The following is a 16,717-nucleotide window of genomic DNA, read 5'->3' on the forward strand; positions in this document are numbered from 1 at the left end:
ACATGTTTAGATTGTGATGTTTTACAACTTCGTTAAATTAGATTGACACTTTTGGGGATTAAATTACATATTTCAAAATTCACTCATAAGTAGTTTTTTTTTAAGTTTTACCTCTAAACTTTAAAAACTAAAAACCAGCAAAAACCCATCACCCAAATTATTACATTATAACCCTAAATAATACCAAACATTCTTTAGGTCTGCCACACCCTCATCAAATGATAAAGACATTACTAAAACTTGTTATTAAGTCAATATGACTACACAAGGTAGAGAAGTCAATTCCTTCAAAGAGGAAAAAAGCAATTTCATCAATATTAATACTAATACGAAGTTTAGCATTGGTTATTTGAGAAATTCTTGGGAAAATTTTGGCAAATATTTAGATGGTAACCAAAAATTAGCCAAGCAATTTATCATAAACAAAACACTAATAATATTTTATCCTATCAGTTAATAAAATGATGAGTAAATCTTAATGAAGTCCAATTTTAAATATAACTCATTTAAAAGATAACATCAGAAACTCAGAGCCCACCTTACTGATCCTCTAGGAAGAAGTAGTCTTTTCAAAGATTTAACTGAGTGAAGAAAAAAAAGTATATTATCTAGAGGGGGAGTTCTTAACTTAGGCCATGGATAAGCTTTAGAGGATCTTAGAACCACCTAAAATTGCATGCAATTCCGGGTATGTGTTTGGCGAGGGATATGGAGACTGGGGGGAGTAGGTGCACAGGTTCTGAGCTTTCATATAAAAAAATATGCTATCTAGAAAAAACTTGAGAACTATTATACTTGGCTCTTTGAGGTTTCAATCTATGAAAAGTCTCCTAAGTAAAAAGGCAGAGAAAATGGAAAGGCTAACTACCCAATAAATGCTTCAAACTCACCTAATTGTCCAGCATCCATAATGTCAGTGCCTCGTTTGCTACTTGGAATTCAGGTGCAAATGCCACATGTTATGCCCATAATAGCCTTGAATAGGTGAATTTGGTAATAATAAACACACTTTGTAGTTTCCCTAACATTAAAAAAAATAGGTAAAGTAAATAGAATCTATCATTTTCTTTCTAATTTTAAGGTAAAAGTGTCTTTAATGATGAAAGAAATGACAGTAGCTTTATTTAAAAAATAGTCCCTCCCTGTTAAGCTCACCACCTCCCCAGAAGAAATCTCAGAAGAATTCAGAACTTGATCTTGATATTATCAAACAAAAGAATCCAAGGTCAAGAAACTTAGCTAAAGTTTTGTTTAGATAGAACAGTCCCTTGTTCAATTAGGAGGATGAACAGTCAAGTCTGAAACGTCAAGGTTCCTTTGAGGCAATAATGCATAATTACTTCAACAATATAACATAGATAAATGTATAATATATAGTGTAATACATAATAAATACAAATTATATATACATATAATCTATAATATAAAATAATAAACCACGTTTACCAGATTAGATATTTAAGGGATAACTTTTAAATAAATATGATTCCAAATTTACCTTTTCTCTCCCTGAACCCTCTAAAACTAACAATAGATTGAGCTAATCTATGTATAACTAACCTATAATAAAATACTTCCTATGTCAAAAGATAGGGTGCTACACAGAAAACAATTTCAAATAATGATTAAAAAAATTAAATACCTCTAACTCAAAATGACCACAGAGATGCTATCTGAAGAGCCTTGAACAAGGCAGAAAGACTGTCTCTATTTCCATCAATCACTTCACAATGCTATTCTAAGAGTGAAGGTAACAGAGGGCTGAGAAGTATAGTTGATTTCCTGGAATCTCATGGGATTGAAAAACACATTTCACAATGCTTTTTTCCTTATAAAAGTTTGCTACTCTGCATTTGCAAACTATGCAGAATTTTTTACTTCTCCAGTTGCAATTTATTTTAAAGAATAAGGACAGGGGTTTAGCTTTTTAGTGATTATCATTCTATGGAAATCAACTTTCCACAGCCAAATTTTTTTTAATACATGACAAAATCAGTGATGCTCTACTATGGCTTGTGAGAACTGAAAATGTAAAAAGTCTAGTAGCACAGTAGATTTTGCCAATGATTAAAAAATGTCAGAATAAAAATGAAATCCTTAAAGGCTTCTTAACTCCCAGTGTTAAGAGATATACTGTCTATGGGAAAGCAAGTAACAGATCTTTCCAATCTTGCTATAAATACTCCAGACAAGGTAGACAATATCAAACATCTTTCTTACTTATGTTTGATCTCATAAATGATACAATTATAATCAGTAAGAGAAGAGAATGCTCTTCACAACTAGTACAGTTATTGTCTCTGCTATTACCCATTCCTCACAAAATCTGCTGGGTAGGTGGAAATCCATTCAGGAAAAGTAGAAGCCAGTGGTCACATCAGCTACATTCTTCTATTTTAAAAGTTTGAATTATATTTTTTCATTCTGTCAAATGATATGGCCAATAAAAATATTTTTAAAACACCAAGAAGTCATAGCTATGAAAAAAAATCAGGAATCATAACTGGCATATATAGGACCTATAGCATGCAAAAGTTCCATCTTATATTTACTATCTTTATACTCCATTAAGGTGTTGATTGGCTGTGCTAGAAAGGAGTAAATCATGTATTAGGGAACAGCATCATCTGGTTTAAGCAGAGTTAGATCCATAAATCCCAGAGTGATTTTATCAAAGGACTAAGAAAATTATTATAGTGCATTCTTTATGACTTCTTAGAGAGAGACAGAGCAGAAAGAAGTCTTAAGATTTTTATTCATTCAGGCAAGGAAATGGGTCAGAACTATCTCTCAGAAGATATTTAAACATTTCTTTGAAGTATGGTCCTACAAACTAGGCCAATTACTAGTTGATACCACTTTTTCCTAATTTAGAGAGACTATGATGGCAATCCTTTCCCCTGACAAATCTTATTACCTAGAGCATTAACACCATCTCTAAAATACAAAAGGCCTTCCTTCCAGGACACAGAGACTGTTTTGCACTGGAACAACAGATTCTACTTTTCAGAATATTATGTTTTAGTGAAAGATACTGAAAAATCAAGATCCACAATTCAACATAATAAGTATATAGTTAAAGGACTAATATACTCAGGTGCAAAGGGTATACCAGGGAAGACTGTCTACCAGTATGTTCTGCTTGTTAACCTCATAGTTTTCTTTTTTCCCTTTAATAGTATATTTAAATTGATGTCATATCAATACACTTTGTAACTTCTGGTTGAAGAGATTGGATTTTCTGGGACCGGGTAGGAGGTTCCAGTGAAGGAAGGGCTGGGAGAAGGGTAGATAAAGGTAGCTTTCTTTTCCTTGCCACAGTGACAAACTATCTCTTTCAAATTCCTCTTTTGCATCACTGGGTTCAGCCAGCTTAGTTGCCTAGTTACTTCACTGACCAGTATCCCAAGGGTAACAGCTCTGCTCTCTAAGGTAACCCCAGGACTTCAGAAAAGGTATTTTTGTTTGCATGCTGAGATCTCCTCCCACTAGATACTTTTCCACACCTTCTGTTTCTCTCTCTTCCTTTCTCTGCCATCATGGCTACTGCCTAATGTCAGATCTCAGCCTTGACCATGGTGGCTCAAGCTCAGTGTCTGAACTTTAGGGCTGGTGCCTGACCTTTATATAGTCCATTAGTGCTTGCACTTTCTGAAATCTTTCACCACTGTGGCCCCTGGGTTCTTCTCAGGCAGCTCTCTGCCACTCAGAGCAGTTTAACCCATAGCTCTGCTGGATATCAACTTTAGGCAGCACTTCAGAGTTTGAAGATTTTTTCTGTCTTTTATAAATGGAATTTATGCAGTTTGTTCTATTTTCCCTGATGTTGTATATGTTTTCCAGGAGCAAAAGGAATGGGTTTTGGTCCTAAACGATAATCTTCAGACTTTGGCAATAATACCAAGCAGGCATATGCTTTCCTCTGAGAAAAGAGGAATCTGAAAGGTGGCTAGAAAAGAGATTTCATTTCTTCAAAACACAGCATTAAATTATTCATATTCATTTACTAAGTGGCTTGCCAATGTCTGTGACCTCTAGAAGGATGATAAAATCTTAATTTATAAATAGTTATCTTAAAATATTATGGAAATTAAGAAACAAGAGAATCTTATGCTGGGACACAACAGCTTTCAAACTGGATTGAGACTGAATGGGAGAACAATACAAAGGAGGAAAATGAGGCCAAGACAGGCATAACATCTGAACTGCTTTTAGAACACAAGCTAAACTGCAATTATCTAACACATATGTGTACTATAATTTCTAAGATCCTATAGATCAGTGCTGTCCAATAGTGCTGTCCACAAATGCAAGCCACATATATATAATTTTAAATTTTATAGTAGCCATATTAAAACAATTAAAAGATAAAATTACTTTTCATAACATATTTAAATGGATATTCTCAAATATTATCATTTTAACATGGTAATAAATATCAAACAGTTACTACTCAGAAATTTTTACATTTTTTTGTATCAAGTCTTCAAAATCTGATGTATATTTTACACTTGGAGCACATGTCATTTTTGATAAGTCACATTTCAAGTGCTCAATAACCACATGCAGCTAGCAGCTACCATTTTGCAGAATACAAATACAGAGTAAGAAAACTATTTATTCATTTAGGGATATAACCTGAACAAAAAATCTCAAAGAACCCTATTGAACAATAAGTAATCACCTTGAGCCCAGAGGTTATGCCCTCTTTGTAGAAAAAGATTTACCCCAATCTCATCTCTATTTGATTTAAATCAAACAGGTCATCTTGTAATTTGGGTATGGTGAATTTTTATAATCCACAATATGCACACATATACATCACATTACCTAGTTTAGTTTACATTTTAATTGCATTTTAGAGTTAGCTTGCTATTTCTCTATTATACGTTTCTCTCATTCAACCTTGTACTATTACAAAAATGAGTATATGCAAAGTAGAAGTTATGCTAGACACTGTAAATAGCATATTGTTTGTATACAAATGAATGTAATTAAAATTGCTTAACAATTCTTTGAAAGTTTTCATTTGTTTTCCCTCAGTAAGGCTAAACATACTCTCCAAAATGTATTTGTAACTATCATTTTTTAAAGCAAGTTGCTCTACAAAGTCAATATAAAAGTGAACTTCCACTCAACCTGTGTGCATACCACATCCAGACTTACAAAAGAGTCTGATCTAAAATAATACGGTTTTATTATATATAGGTATTTAAATGCACTATATGTTGTCTAAAGGTTAAGACTATTGCCTTCGGCTGGCTGGTTGCTCAGCTGGTTATAGCATCTTGCTGATAACACCAAGGTCAAGGGATCAGATCTCTACATGGCCAGCCACCAAAAAAAAAAAAAAAAAAAAAAAGACTATTGCCTTTATCTGTCTAAAATCATCAGTAGGTTCTTAAAAGAAACCATGATCAATAGATTTATTATGATAAAGAAAGGGAACAAAATACAAGCAATTAAAAGATGACATTTGCATTAAAATGGTTATTAGACACTGGATTTTAATTGTCCTTCAGATCTTTTCTAAGCATATTTGAAACTCTTCTCTTATTCAAATGCTGCCTTGCAACCACATCTACCTAAACAGTGTACAATCTGTTCATAAGTACTGATAAATAGAAGTCTAGACAGCAAATGATCCCTAAAAGGACACATTTCCATAGAATAATAAGTCCACAGCACTTTGTACTGTCCTATTACATACAATTGTAAGGAGAACAACAAAATGATATTAGTGAAAAAAAAACTTTTATACAAAAAGTGATACAGTCTCTTTTTGCACAAGTTAAGAAAAAATTATATAAGTTTCTACAGATTCAAAATTGTAAACTAAGAGACATATTTCACAGAAATTTTTTAAGTTAGATTATTCTCAGTAAATTCTTTTTGGCTCAAAATTAAAAAGCTAAATATTACTGATGTACTTAAAAGTTTTCTTGGGTGGAACTGGGATTCCTTTCCAATGACACAATATATTTTCATCTGCAAATAAACCATTTCACTTGTTTCCTTCATCATTCCTAATCTTAAATAAACAGAAAATCCAGTCTTGTTCTTGAACAATCTCTAGAGGCAAATGAAATCTTTCAATGTCCAGCCTTTCAATATTTTATAAAATAAACCTGAATTACAAATATTTCATCCAAAATGAACCTCCAAAGCTTCACTTTTTAATTATAGCACTGACATTTAGAAATCTGCTTTTTAATAATCATCTATCATACTTAGTTATTAGTTATTTAAAATTTTTCTTCTAATTATTTGGGAACACTGAAAAACACCTTGCCAAGAATTAGATAATCCTGTAGAGCTTAGTTCCAATCCTGACAATCTATACAACCCAGTCTATATGCTCAAACACAACACTGCATATTCTAAGAAATGTAGTTATAGTCCAGTAATAGTGTATAACATGTATTATTGCTTAATAAACGTACTAACTTTTGTGTAGTACTTTACAGTTACTTTATCTCATTTAATCTATATAACAATTCCATGCAATTATGCTTAATGGGTCCTACCTTCTCAACTTACTTTGGATAACTATTAACTTGGTACATCTTAATTAAGTTACCAGATTTCAGGTAGTCTGTTCATGCCCACTAGCAAAGAGTCTGCCTTAAATACTAACCAGTTTAAATAAAAGTTAAGAATTTTTAACAACTACAAATACTTGAACATAGTAACCATACCTACAAATACCTAAGTGGATAAACTATTAAATGAACAGGTGATAAGTATCATTAATTAGTTTACCCATTCATACATTTATTCATTTTTTAGTACACATGTATGGCAGGCATTTTTATGGTTGGACTGGATATCTAAATGGCATTTATTAGAATGAAATTTACATTTATAAGTAATTGAGCAATGATCATCTATTTTCACCCCAGGAAATTAAAAGATTACTGGGGAAACAAACAAAAAAAAGCTCAATAATCTAACCAGGTGAAGTGAACTATGAATTAACAGTAAAACTAAAAATGAATATGTAATTTGACAACCCGACCAGAAGCAAGCTGGAACAGAAACAAAATCAATATATCCATATTAAAGGACCAGATATCAGAATGGGTCACATGTTGATCTTTTCTTCAGTGAACTGAATTTAATTCAAAACACGTACTTAAGAATAGGTGAAGTATAAAACATTTTATTACATGAGGGAACTGCAACCAGCTCATGGAAAAACAGAATTGAAAGATAATACAAACTTCCCATGAATTTTTGAAGTACTCTTGTACTGTGAAGGTCAAGTGAACAACTCACTATAATACAAGGCAAAATATACTAAATGCTAACAACAAAAAGCCGTGGTACTTCAAAAGTAGAAAGAATTAGGTTGAACTTGGGGAATAAAATTTCTAATAACTTAGTTTCATTATAAGCATTCCTAATCTTAGAAAACTGAGATATGATGTTTAATTTTAAACTTCTTCAGTATCACCTCAAACTGAGTCATTTTAAAGAAAATACCCAATGTAAAAAATAGATGCAATGAATGAGAAAGCACATTATTACCCAGCTTTACCTAATGATCACTAGAATTTTAACAATAGACTGCAAAAGGTAAAGTTTAGGAAAAGGAAAAAAGGTGGGGGAAAAAGGCATAGAACAAGTCTCCATGATGCTACAAATACAAATGAACTGCTTTATCAGGATTCTGATTCCCAAGGACAATACTGAAAATATACTTCCATAATTAATATATTTAGCAGAATAAGAGCTAAATCTAGAATTCAGGCTCTTAATATTTAGCAATAAATTTTCCCAACGTATTATAATTAACTACCCTAAAAAGAAAGCATATCTATACGTTATGTTCAGCATGTTTGTTTTCACCCAAGTCATATGTTGAAACCCTAATCCTCACTAAGAGGTAGGGCCTTTGGGACATAATTTGAGGGTGGAGTCCTCATGATGGGACTAATGCCCTTATTAGAAGAGACACAAGAGAGCTTGCTTCCTTACTCTCCACCATGTGAGGATGCAACGAGAAGGCAGCCATCTGCAAACCAGGAAGACAGCACTCACCAGAACCCAACCATGTTGGCACCTTGATCTTGAACTTTCTTCAGAACTGTGAAAAAGAAATGTCTGTTGTTTAAGACACCCAGTCTATGGTATTCTTTTTTTTCTTTTGTGTGACAGCTGACCAGTACAGGAATCGAACGGTATTCTTACTATAGCAACCCGAATTGACACTATATTTGGATAAATATTTCAAACTAAGAAGACAAATAAAGAATGAAACTTAAATAAACCAGTTCCCAAATTCCAACTTACTTCACACAGTAGTATTCTTTCACATAACATCAACAGTTTTTAAACTATCATAAATTTTTGGTTTCATATATGTGCAATATTAAAGTATAAATATATACTTAATGGCAAGCATGTATTTTTATATATACTATATTTATATGTTTGTTATACATATATTTTTTCTTAAAATTGTAAAAAGAAAACAATGGGGTTGTTTATTTTCAAATAACTACCATATTTCTTATTAAGGAGAAAAACTTTTTGAAATTATTGTCTTGTATTATGGGCTTTTTATTATGCTGAATATGAAAGAAGGGATATGATAATGATGAAACATTCCTGATGCATCAGACTGAAAAATTAGATATTTATGGACCATGTCCGAAACTGGGTTCTAATTGGATAATCTTTTTTCTCCCTCTTGCACTCATTGTGAAGGACATATAAATTTAATTTGGTTACTGGCATGGTCTGTTGGACTAAACATAGGATGGTTGTTTAAAAAAATATATTTCAAGTACCAGTCTTGGTCTGTTGTTCCAGTTCTAATCTGAATTCACTGAATGCTCTTCAATATAAGTCATAAACTAAATGACTTTTCTCAACGTCCTCATCTGTAAAATGGAAATAACTGTCTTATCTCCTGAAGATACTATTTAATTAACAACTGGGTAAAATACTGTGAAATAAAAAATGACGAAAATTTTCAGTGAAATTATAATTTAAACTAAGTCATTATTCAAACTGAAATTTTTTTAAAGTACCTTATAAAATCTAAATTGACCGTTTTTATTAGCTTTTGTTGGAAGATCAACTGACTCATCTGAACCTTCATCTTTCAGGGTGTGGGATAAACTCAAAATAAGTGACAACTTGTAGGTTAGAACAGAATACTTCAACTGGTGCACCAACTCCACAGGTGATCTTTGGTTTTATAATAAAAAACTAGGCTCATTTAATCTACAGCACAAGAGAATAATTAAATGACAAATGATCATCTAAAATGAATTTAAGGTAACAGAATCAGTTTCTAGTTAACGATAGAAATGGCTGTAAAAGACTATCTTTTCTCCCCTAAATTATAAATTATTTTTACTAAAAAGTGTAGAAGTTGATATATTTGAAAACTAATTTGGCTGCAGGTGCTTATTTCACTTATCTCTTCCTTTTCTCAGTTCACAAAGGTCTTAGATGGAGACAAACAGCCTCCCCAAAGAAATACTACCACTTATGACTCGATTCAGTAAGTAATTAGTGAGCAACTACAGTGTCAACTATTCTTAAAAGGTTATGCGTAATAAAATTTTTATAATTAAATTAAATGTTCCTGTGACTTCTCCTTCCAGATGGAGTAGACAGACTTTTCCCTACTCCTTCCACTAAGTACAATTCAAAACCAGAGACATTAGAAATAATGCAACAAAACAAGACTCTAAAAGATGGAGAGCAGGTAGCAGTATCACTAGGCAGTTCAGGACCTAAGGAACAACATGATGATGATGAATACCCTAGATTTTTTTTGCCTCATGTATTTCAGTTGTCCTGGGTTTTTTTGTTTCCGTTTTTGGCAGTTGGCTGGTCTAGGGATCTGAACCCTTGGCCTTGGTGTTATCAGCACCACGCTCTGCTGAGTGAGTGCTTCATGTATCTCAGACTGTGTACTACAGAAGCCAGCAACCCAAAAACGCCAATGGGAGGAGACCAAAAAAAAAAAAAGCCCTAAGAAAAACCTGCTTTCTCTAAGGCGCAGCCTAGCAAGACAGAAAACTTTTTGATAATAACCATTCTATGCTAGCCAACCATAGAAAAAACTGCAGCTCACCCCCAACTCTGACAGCAAGGGCAAGTGGGGACAGAGAAGGCTGAGTTTGGAACCAGGTGGTAAAGAGATATCCCCTACCAAAATGTCAGTGAAGACCAAGGGGAGAACCTAGACTTCCACCTCACCCTGCTATCAAGAGGCACCACTCATCTCTAACTGGGGTGGTGTCAGAGGCAGCCTAGGCAAATCAGGACTTTCACCACAGCCAGTGATATAATAAGACTATCCACATGGGAGGCCAAGAGGGAAGCCTGAATTTCACCCCTGCCCAGCAGCAACAAGAAGTCCCACCAACCCTACCCCTGGTCTATAGAGACCAAGTAGAGAACCTGTATTTCTACCCCCACCTGAGAGCAACAAGGCAGTGCCTCTTTCCCTTACTGAAGTGATGTCAGAAGAGGCCTGTTAAAACAGAAGATTTAAATAAGACACAGTATCTCACAATATAATACCTAACATATCCAGCCATCCATAAAAAAAATCATTAGTCATACCAATACCAGCAACATCTCAACTTGAGTAAGAAATTATACACTCCTACTTACTTTTTACTTAACTTACAGATATCCTTTTATCATTTTAGAATAATTAGTAACAGAGCAATTTTTAAGATTTTAGCCTTAAATTTCTTTGATCTATAGTTTTTCAGTCAAGTAAACCACACACAAAAAAAGCAATACAAAAACTGCTAAAGAATCCTACAGTGAGTAGGTTGAGTGGTGGCGTCCAAAAAGTTACATCCATGTCCAAACCTCTAGAACTTGTAAATGTTACTTTAAGGATCCCAAATTGAAATCATCCTGGATTACCTGGGTAGGCCCTAAATCCAATAACAAGTGTCCTTATAAGAGACAGAAAAGAAGACACAGACATGCAGAGGTGAAGTTGACATGAAGACATAGTAGGGAGATGTGGCCATAAGCCCAGGAAGCCAGCAGCCATCAGAAGCTGACAGAGGCAAAAAACAGGTTCTCCCCTAGAGCTTCAGAGGGAGTGCAGCCCTGCCAACATCTTAATTTCAGACTTCCGGCCTCCAGAACTGTGAGAGAATAAATTTTTGTTGTTTAAAACCACTCAGTTTGTGGTAATTTGGTACAGCAGCCCTAGGAAACAATACAGATCCCTTCTATAATAGCCTTTGAAATACAAATAATTACTTTCTGGATTAATCTGCTTTATCAATATGCTTAACTGTCTTAAAAAACGAGGAAATAATTATGCTATGCTTTCTTATGGCACATTATATTATGCCTTCATATTTGAAGAGGTTAGAGAAGTGAAAATAGAAGAGAGAATATAACACAACTGGAAAGATTGCCAAAGACTATGTGTTAAAATATCAGTATATATGATCATTAAGAAGGAAACAAGATGGTAAAATAGATTTATAAAATGCCTCCGGTTGATATTATTACATTCCTTTCAGGTTTGAGTTTTAGGGATCAAGGAAACACACACTTATCGAGAGCCCTAAACAGCTATGTTTATATGGGTGCTGTTTTGATTTTATCATATTAGAAGTAAAATTGGGAAGTTTAAAAAAATATTCATTAAGTCATTTAAAAACTAAAGAATACATATAAACTACCAAGACTGAACCAAGAAGAAATAGAAAACCCAAACAGACCAATAACAAGCAATGAGATTGAAGCAGTAATCAGCAGTCTCCCAACAAAGAAAAGCTCAGGACCAGATGGCTTTACTGCTGAATTCTCCCAGACCTTTAAAGAGGAATTAATACCAATTCTCTTCAAACTATTCCAAAAAATTGAAACAGAGGCCACTCCAAAACTCATTTTATGAAGCCAGCATCACCTTGATACCAAACCCAAAGATAAAACAAAAAATGAAAACTACAGGCCTATATCTCTGGTGAACATAGATGCAAAAAATCCTCAACAAAATATTAGTAATCAGAATGTAGCAACACATCAAAAAAATTAAACACCACCCTGCACTGGCCAGCCACCAAAAAGATTATACACCATGATCAGGTGGGATTCATCCCAGGATGCAAGGATGGTTCAACATATGCAAGTCAATAAATGTGACACACCACATCAACAAAATCAAGGACAAAAATCAAATGATTATCTCAACAGATGCAGAAAAAGCATTTGACAAAATTCAACATCCCTTCATAATAAACATTCTCAGCAAATTAGGTATAGATGGAAAGTATATCAACACAATAAAAGCCATATACAACAAACCCACCACCAATATTATCTTGAATGGAAAAAAGCTGAAAGCTTTTCCCTTAAGAACAGCAACAGGACAAGGATGCCCACTCTCACCACTCCTATTTAACAAAGTATTAGAAGTACTACCCAGAGCAGTCAGGCAATAGAAAGAAATAAAGGGCATCCATATTGGAAAAGATGAAGTCAAACTGTCCCTGGTTGCAGATGACATGTTCCTATTTATAGAAAAACCTAAAGACTCTACCAAAAAACTCTTAGAGCCGGTAACCAATTTCAGTAAGGTTACAGGATACAAAATCAACATGCAAAAATCAGTAGCATTTTTATACTCCAATAATGAACTAGCAGAAAAAGAAATCCAGAAAGCAAGCCCATTTACAACAGTCACCAAAACAAAATAAAATACTTAGGAATCAATTTAACCAAGGAGGTGAAAGATCTCTACAATGAGAACTACAAATCTCTACTGAAAGAAATTAAAGAGATGGAAAGACATTCCATACTCTTGGACTAGAAGAATTAACATTGTGAAAATATCCATACAATACAAAGTGATCCACAGATTCAATGCAATCTCTATCAAAATATCAATGACGTTCCTCATGAAAATAGAAAAAAACAATCCTAACATTCATATGGAAAAACAAAAGACTCTGAATAGCTAAAACAATCTTCAGGAAAAAAGAAAAAAAGCTGGTGGCATTACACTACCTGACTTTAAATTATACTACAAAGCTATAGCAACCAAAACAGCATATACTGGCATAAAAAGACATGCAGACCGATGGAACGGAGTAGAGAACCCAGCAATCAACCCACAAACCTACCGCCAACTGATCTTCAACAAAGGCAACAAGAACATCCACTGGGGAAAGGACTGCCTCTTCAATAAGTGGTGCTGGGAAAACTGGACATCCATATGTAGAAGAATAAAACTAGACCTGTACCTCTCACCATATACCAAAACCAACTCAAAATGGATTAAAGACTTCAATATTAGACCTGAAACTATAAAACTCCTAAAAGAGGAGGAGTTTTATAGGGGAACACTTCAGGAAGTAGGATTGGGCAAAGACTTTATGAACAAGACCCCAAAAGCACAGGCAAAAAAAGGGGGGGGGAGGATTATATTACACTAAAAAGCTTCTGCAAAGCAAAAAAACAGTTAGCAGAGCAAAAAGACAACCTACAAAGTGAGAAAAAATATTTGCAAACTATGCATCCAACAAGGGATTAATATCCAGAACATACAAGGAACTCAAGCAACTTAACACTAAAAAAACAAGTAACCAAATTTAAAAATGGGAAAAGGAACTGAATAGGCATTTCTCAAAGGAAGATATACAAATGGCCAACACACATGAAAAAATGCTCAACATCACTAAGCATAAGGGAAATGCAAATCTAAATCACATTGAGGTATCTCATGCCAGTTAGACTGGCCAGTACCAAAATGACAGAGAATAACAAAGGCCGGTAAGGATGTGGAGAAAGGGGAACCCTTCTACACTGCTGGTAGGACTGTAAATTAGTGCAGCTACTATGGAAAACAGTGTGAAGTGGAGGTTCCTTAAACAACTACAGACAGAACTGCTATATGATCCAGCAATGTCACTACTGAGTGTATACCCAAAGGAATGGAAATCATTATGTCAAAGGGATACCTGCACTCTCATGTTTCTTGCAGCTCTATTTACAATAACTAAGAGTTGGAACCAACCTACATGTCCACTGATGGACAACTGGATAAGGAATATGTGGTATATAGACACAATGAAATACTACTCTGCCATAAAAAGGAATGAAGTTCTGCCATTCACAGAATATGGACGAATTTAGAGAAAATTATGTTAAGTGAAATAAGCCAGGCACAGAAAGAGAAATAACATGTCTTCACTCGTAAGTGGGAGTTAAAAACAAAGCAAAAGATATTTAGTAAGAAGAATGGGTTTACTTTGTTTTTTGTAAATCTATTTAATATCTGGCTTAATAGAAGACATACATTTGAGGATTGGCGGGGGGGAAGACATCTGGATTCTCACACTGAAGTGCATGAAGAAAATCCAACCCTATACAGAGATGTGGCTAGAAAAGAAAACCATTACTAATAACTTTTTCAGAAATTTGTGGATAGTCTTCTTTTATACTACACCAAAACATACAAGTGATAGTTTTGTGTTTGTTTAAACTCTTCATTTTGAAATAATTATATACTCAAAAGAAGTTGCAAAATAGTGAGAGATTTACCCATCACCCAGCCTTCCCCAGTGGTGACATCTTATATTACTACAGTATATCATCAAAACCAGAAAATACAATAATTAGTCATTAACTAGACTAAAGACCTTACTTGGATTTCACCAGTTTTGTATGTTCTCTCTCATTTTCTTTTCTTTTCTTCTTTTTTTTTTTAATATCATTGTAGGCAGTTTCTTAAAGGTCAGTTGCAATGCAGAATCCAATAAAAATGAACTTTGTGTACTCCAGGAATAAGAATGAAAAGACAAATAATGTTTAAGTACTATTATGAAAACAGCACTGACTTCATAAACTCCCTGAAAGGGTCTCAGGGACCCAGGTGTTCCTGTATCACACCTTGGGAACCTATCTGCCAGTGATTCTCAATCAGACCTGCATAAGAATTACTTGGAGAGTTTTAAGAAGAGACACTTAGGTCCACTTCCAGAGATTCTGATTTAATCAGTGTGGCTATGGCTCTGGTAGTAGTTATTATACTAACTCTCTGGGTAATTCTAAATGTGCAACTGAGGTTGAGAACCACTGGTTTAGGCAAAAGAGAGTTAGTAAATAGTCTAGCACGGATTTCATGTTTTTCTCTAAGAATTGAAAACAGTAGGATTTTAAACAATTATTCTAATGTTATACCACTCAACCTCATCCCTTAGTTAATTCTCTTCAATAGTAGCTACTACTGCATTAATTTAGTGCCAGTATTCAAGAAGTGGGGCAAGAGTAGAGCACAGTGCAGGAATCCACAAGAAAGTGCTGACTCGCCATTTAAAAATAACATTTATGGAGTTTCTATTATTACATGGCATGATGCTGAGGAACTGGAAAGAGGTGTTAACAGAGGCTGGCAAAGATTTTTAAAAATAATAATAAAGTGGTGCCTACTGATCTTTTAACTCAAGCCTGTTATTTGCCCTAATGACAAAAAAATATTAAATATCATAAAAATGGGTTCATATATAAGAAAAAATGAGTTAAACGAAAAACACTTTGAGGAGGTTTGGGTCACTTTTTAAAACTCACCTTTTTAATTTTTACTTATATTATTTTATTATTATTCTTAATCAGACTGAAGTTGCAAAACTCCTTTATATACTTAACATCACATAGAAGTTTATACTGCCAGTTGTTTTCCCAATTAGGAAAAAACTATACAAAATGCGGTGAACAGGCAGACTATATGAGAGAAAACTTTAAAAATTAGAGAAATAGGGGATACAGAGTATGCAAGGAAATAGTTATTTAGTTGATATAATAATTATTTTAAAATATACATTCCCAAATCTCAATGTAGCAAAAAGCTTTCCCTTTTCATATTATAACAATGGTTAAAAGCAATTACATACATTTAGAATTATAGAAAACAAGCATCTAAGTAAAGTGGTTTCAAGGCTAATGTGCAAGTTATCTGGATAAGAAAATGGGCATGGAAAAAACAGCAGACCTGAGACTGAGGCTCACTGATACCATGAAGTGCAAGTACATTACTGGCGAATTCAACAGCTTAGTGAGGTCATCACGTTTGGACTTCCTCAATCCCTCTGCCTAGCATATTGCATGCCACCAGTAAATGCTTACTTAATGAAGGAATGCCACATTTGACATTTGCCTTTCCCTTTGCTTGGCTTCCACAAAACTTTTCTGACTGCCTTGAAAATCAAAAGCCATCATCACTCTGAACCAGTTCTCTGCTATTCTGAAACAACTTTGAGGATTTCCATTCCTTCTATGGTTTAACTCATAGATACTGCAATTTTGAAATGAAATAAATTATTTATCTTCTACTCTAAATGTATTCAATTGTTACTGAGAATATTTCAAATTTATAATGCTTCTTTAAACTTGATTATACAATTTTAATACCTGCATTCCAAATGATTCAATGTTTTCCAAAACTATCTCTAATCTTTTACATTTGTAATAAAAACAAATACTTTGCATATTTATTATTGATCACCAACTTCTACCATTTTCTCTGTGTATGAAAAGGCTGCATTTTTACCTTGTGGGTTTATTCAGCTTGGATAAAAAACTCAATTTAACTTTCATCTACATTAGAAAGCCTTTAAAATACAAGGACACTTTTGGTTTTGGTTTGCATATTAAAGATCTGTGTTTAACAAAATGTTTTATTTCTTTCAAAGATATTTAATTTGGAGTTCTCTGG

At 33.8% G+C, this 16,717-nt stretch overlaps 1 protein-coding gene across 6 annotated transcripts in view; it reads right to left on the reverse strand.

Annotated features, from left to right (window-relative positions):
- RNGTT (RNA guanylyltransferase and 5'-phosphatase) overlaps positions 1 to 16,717 on the reverse strand; it is a 303,195-nt gene that overhangs the window by 78,455 nt on the left and 208,023 nt on the right. For 2 of the 6 annotated variants that reach the window (XM_063096566.1, XM_063096567.1), the window contains exon 14: positions 8,044 to 8,089. The exons of the other annotated variants lie outside the window; for them this stretch is intronic. In XM_063096566.1, coding sequence (XP_062952636.1) covers positions 8,044 to 8,089 — 46 coding nt within the window. The remainder of the gene's footprint in view (positions 1 to 8,043; positions 8,090 to 16,717) is intronic. 6 annotated transcript variants of the gene reach the window in all.

This window comes from Cynocephalus volans, chromosome 5 (assembly GCF_027409185.1).
Source record: "Cynocephalus volans isolate mCynVol1 chromosome 5, mCynVol1.pri, whole genome shotgun sequence".
NCBI classification, from domain to species: domain Eukaryota; kingdom Metazoa; phylum Chordata; class Mammalia; order Dermoptera; family Cynocephalidae; genus Cynocephalus; species Cynocephalus volans.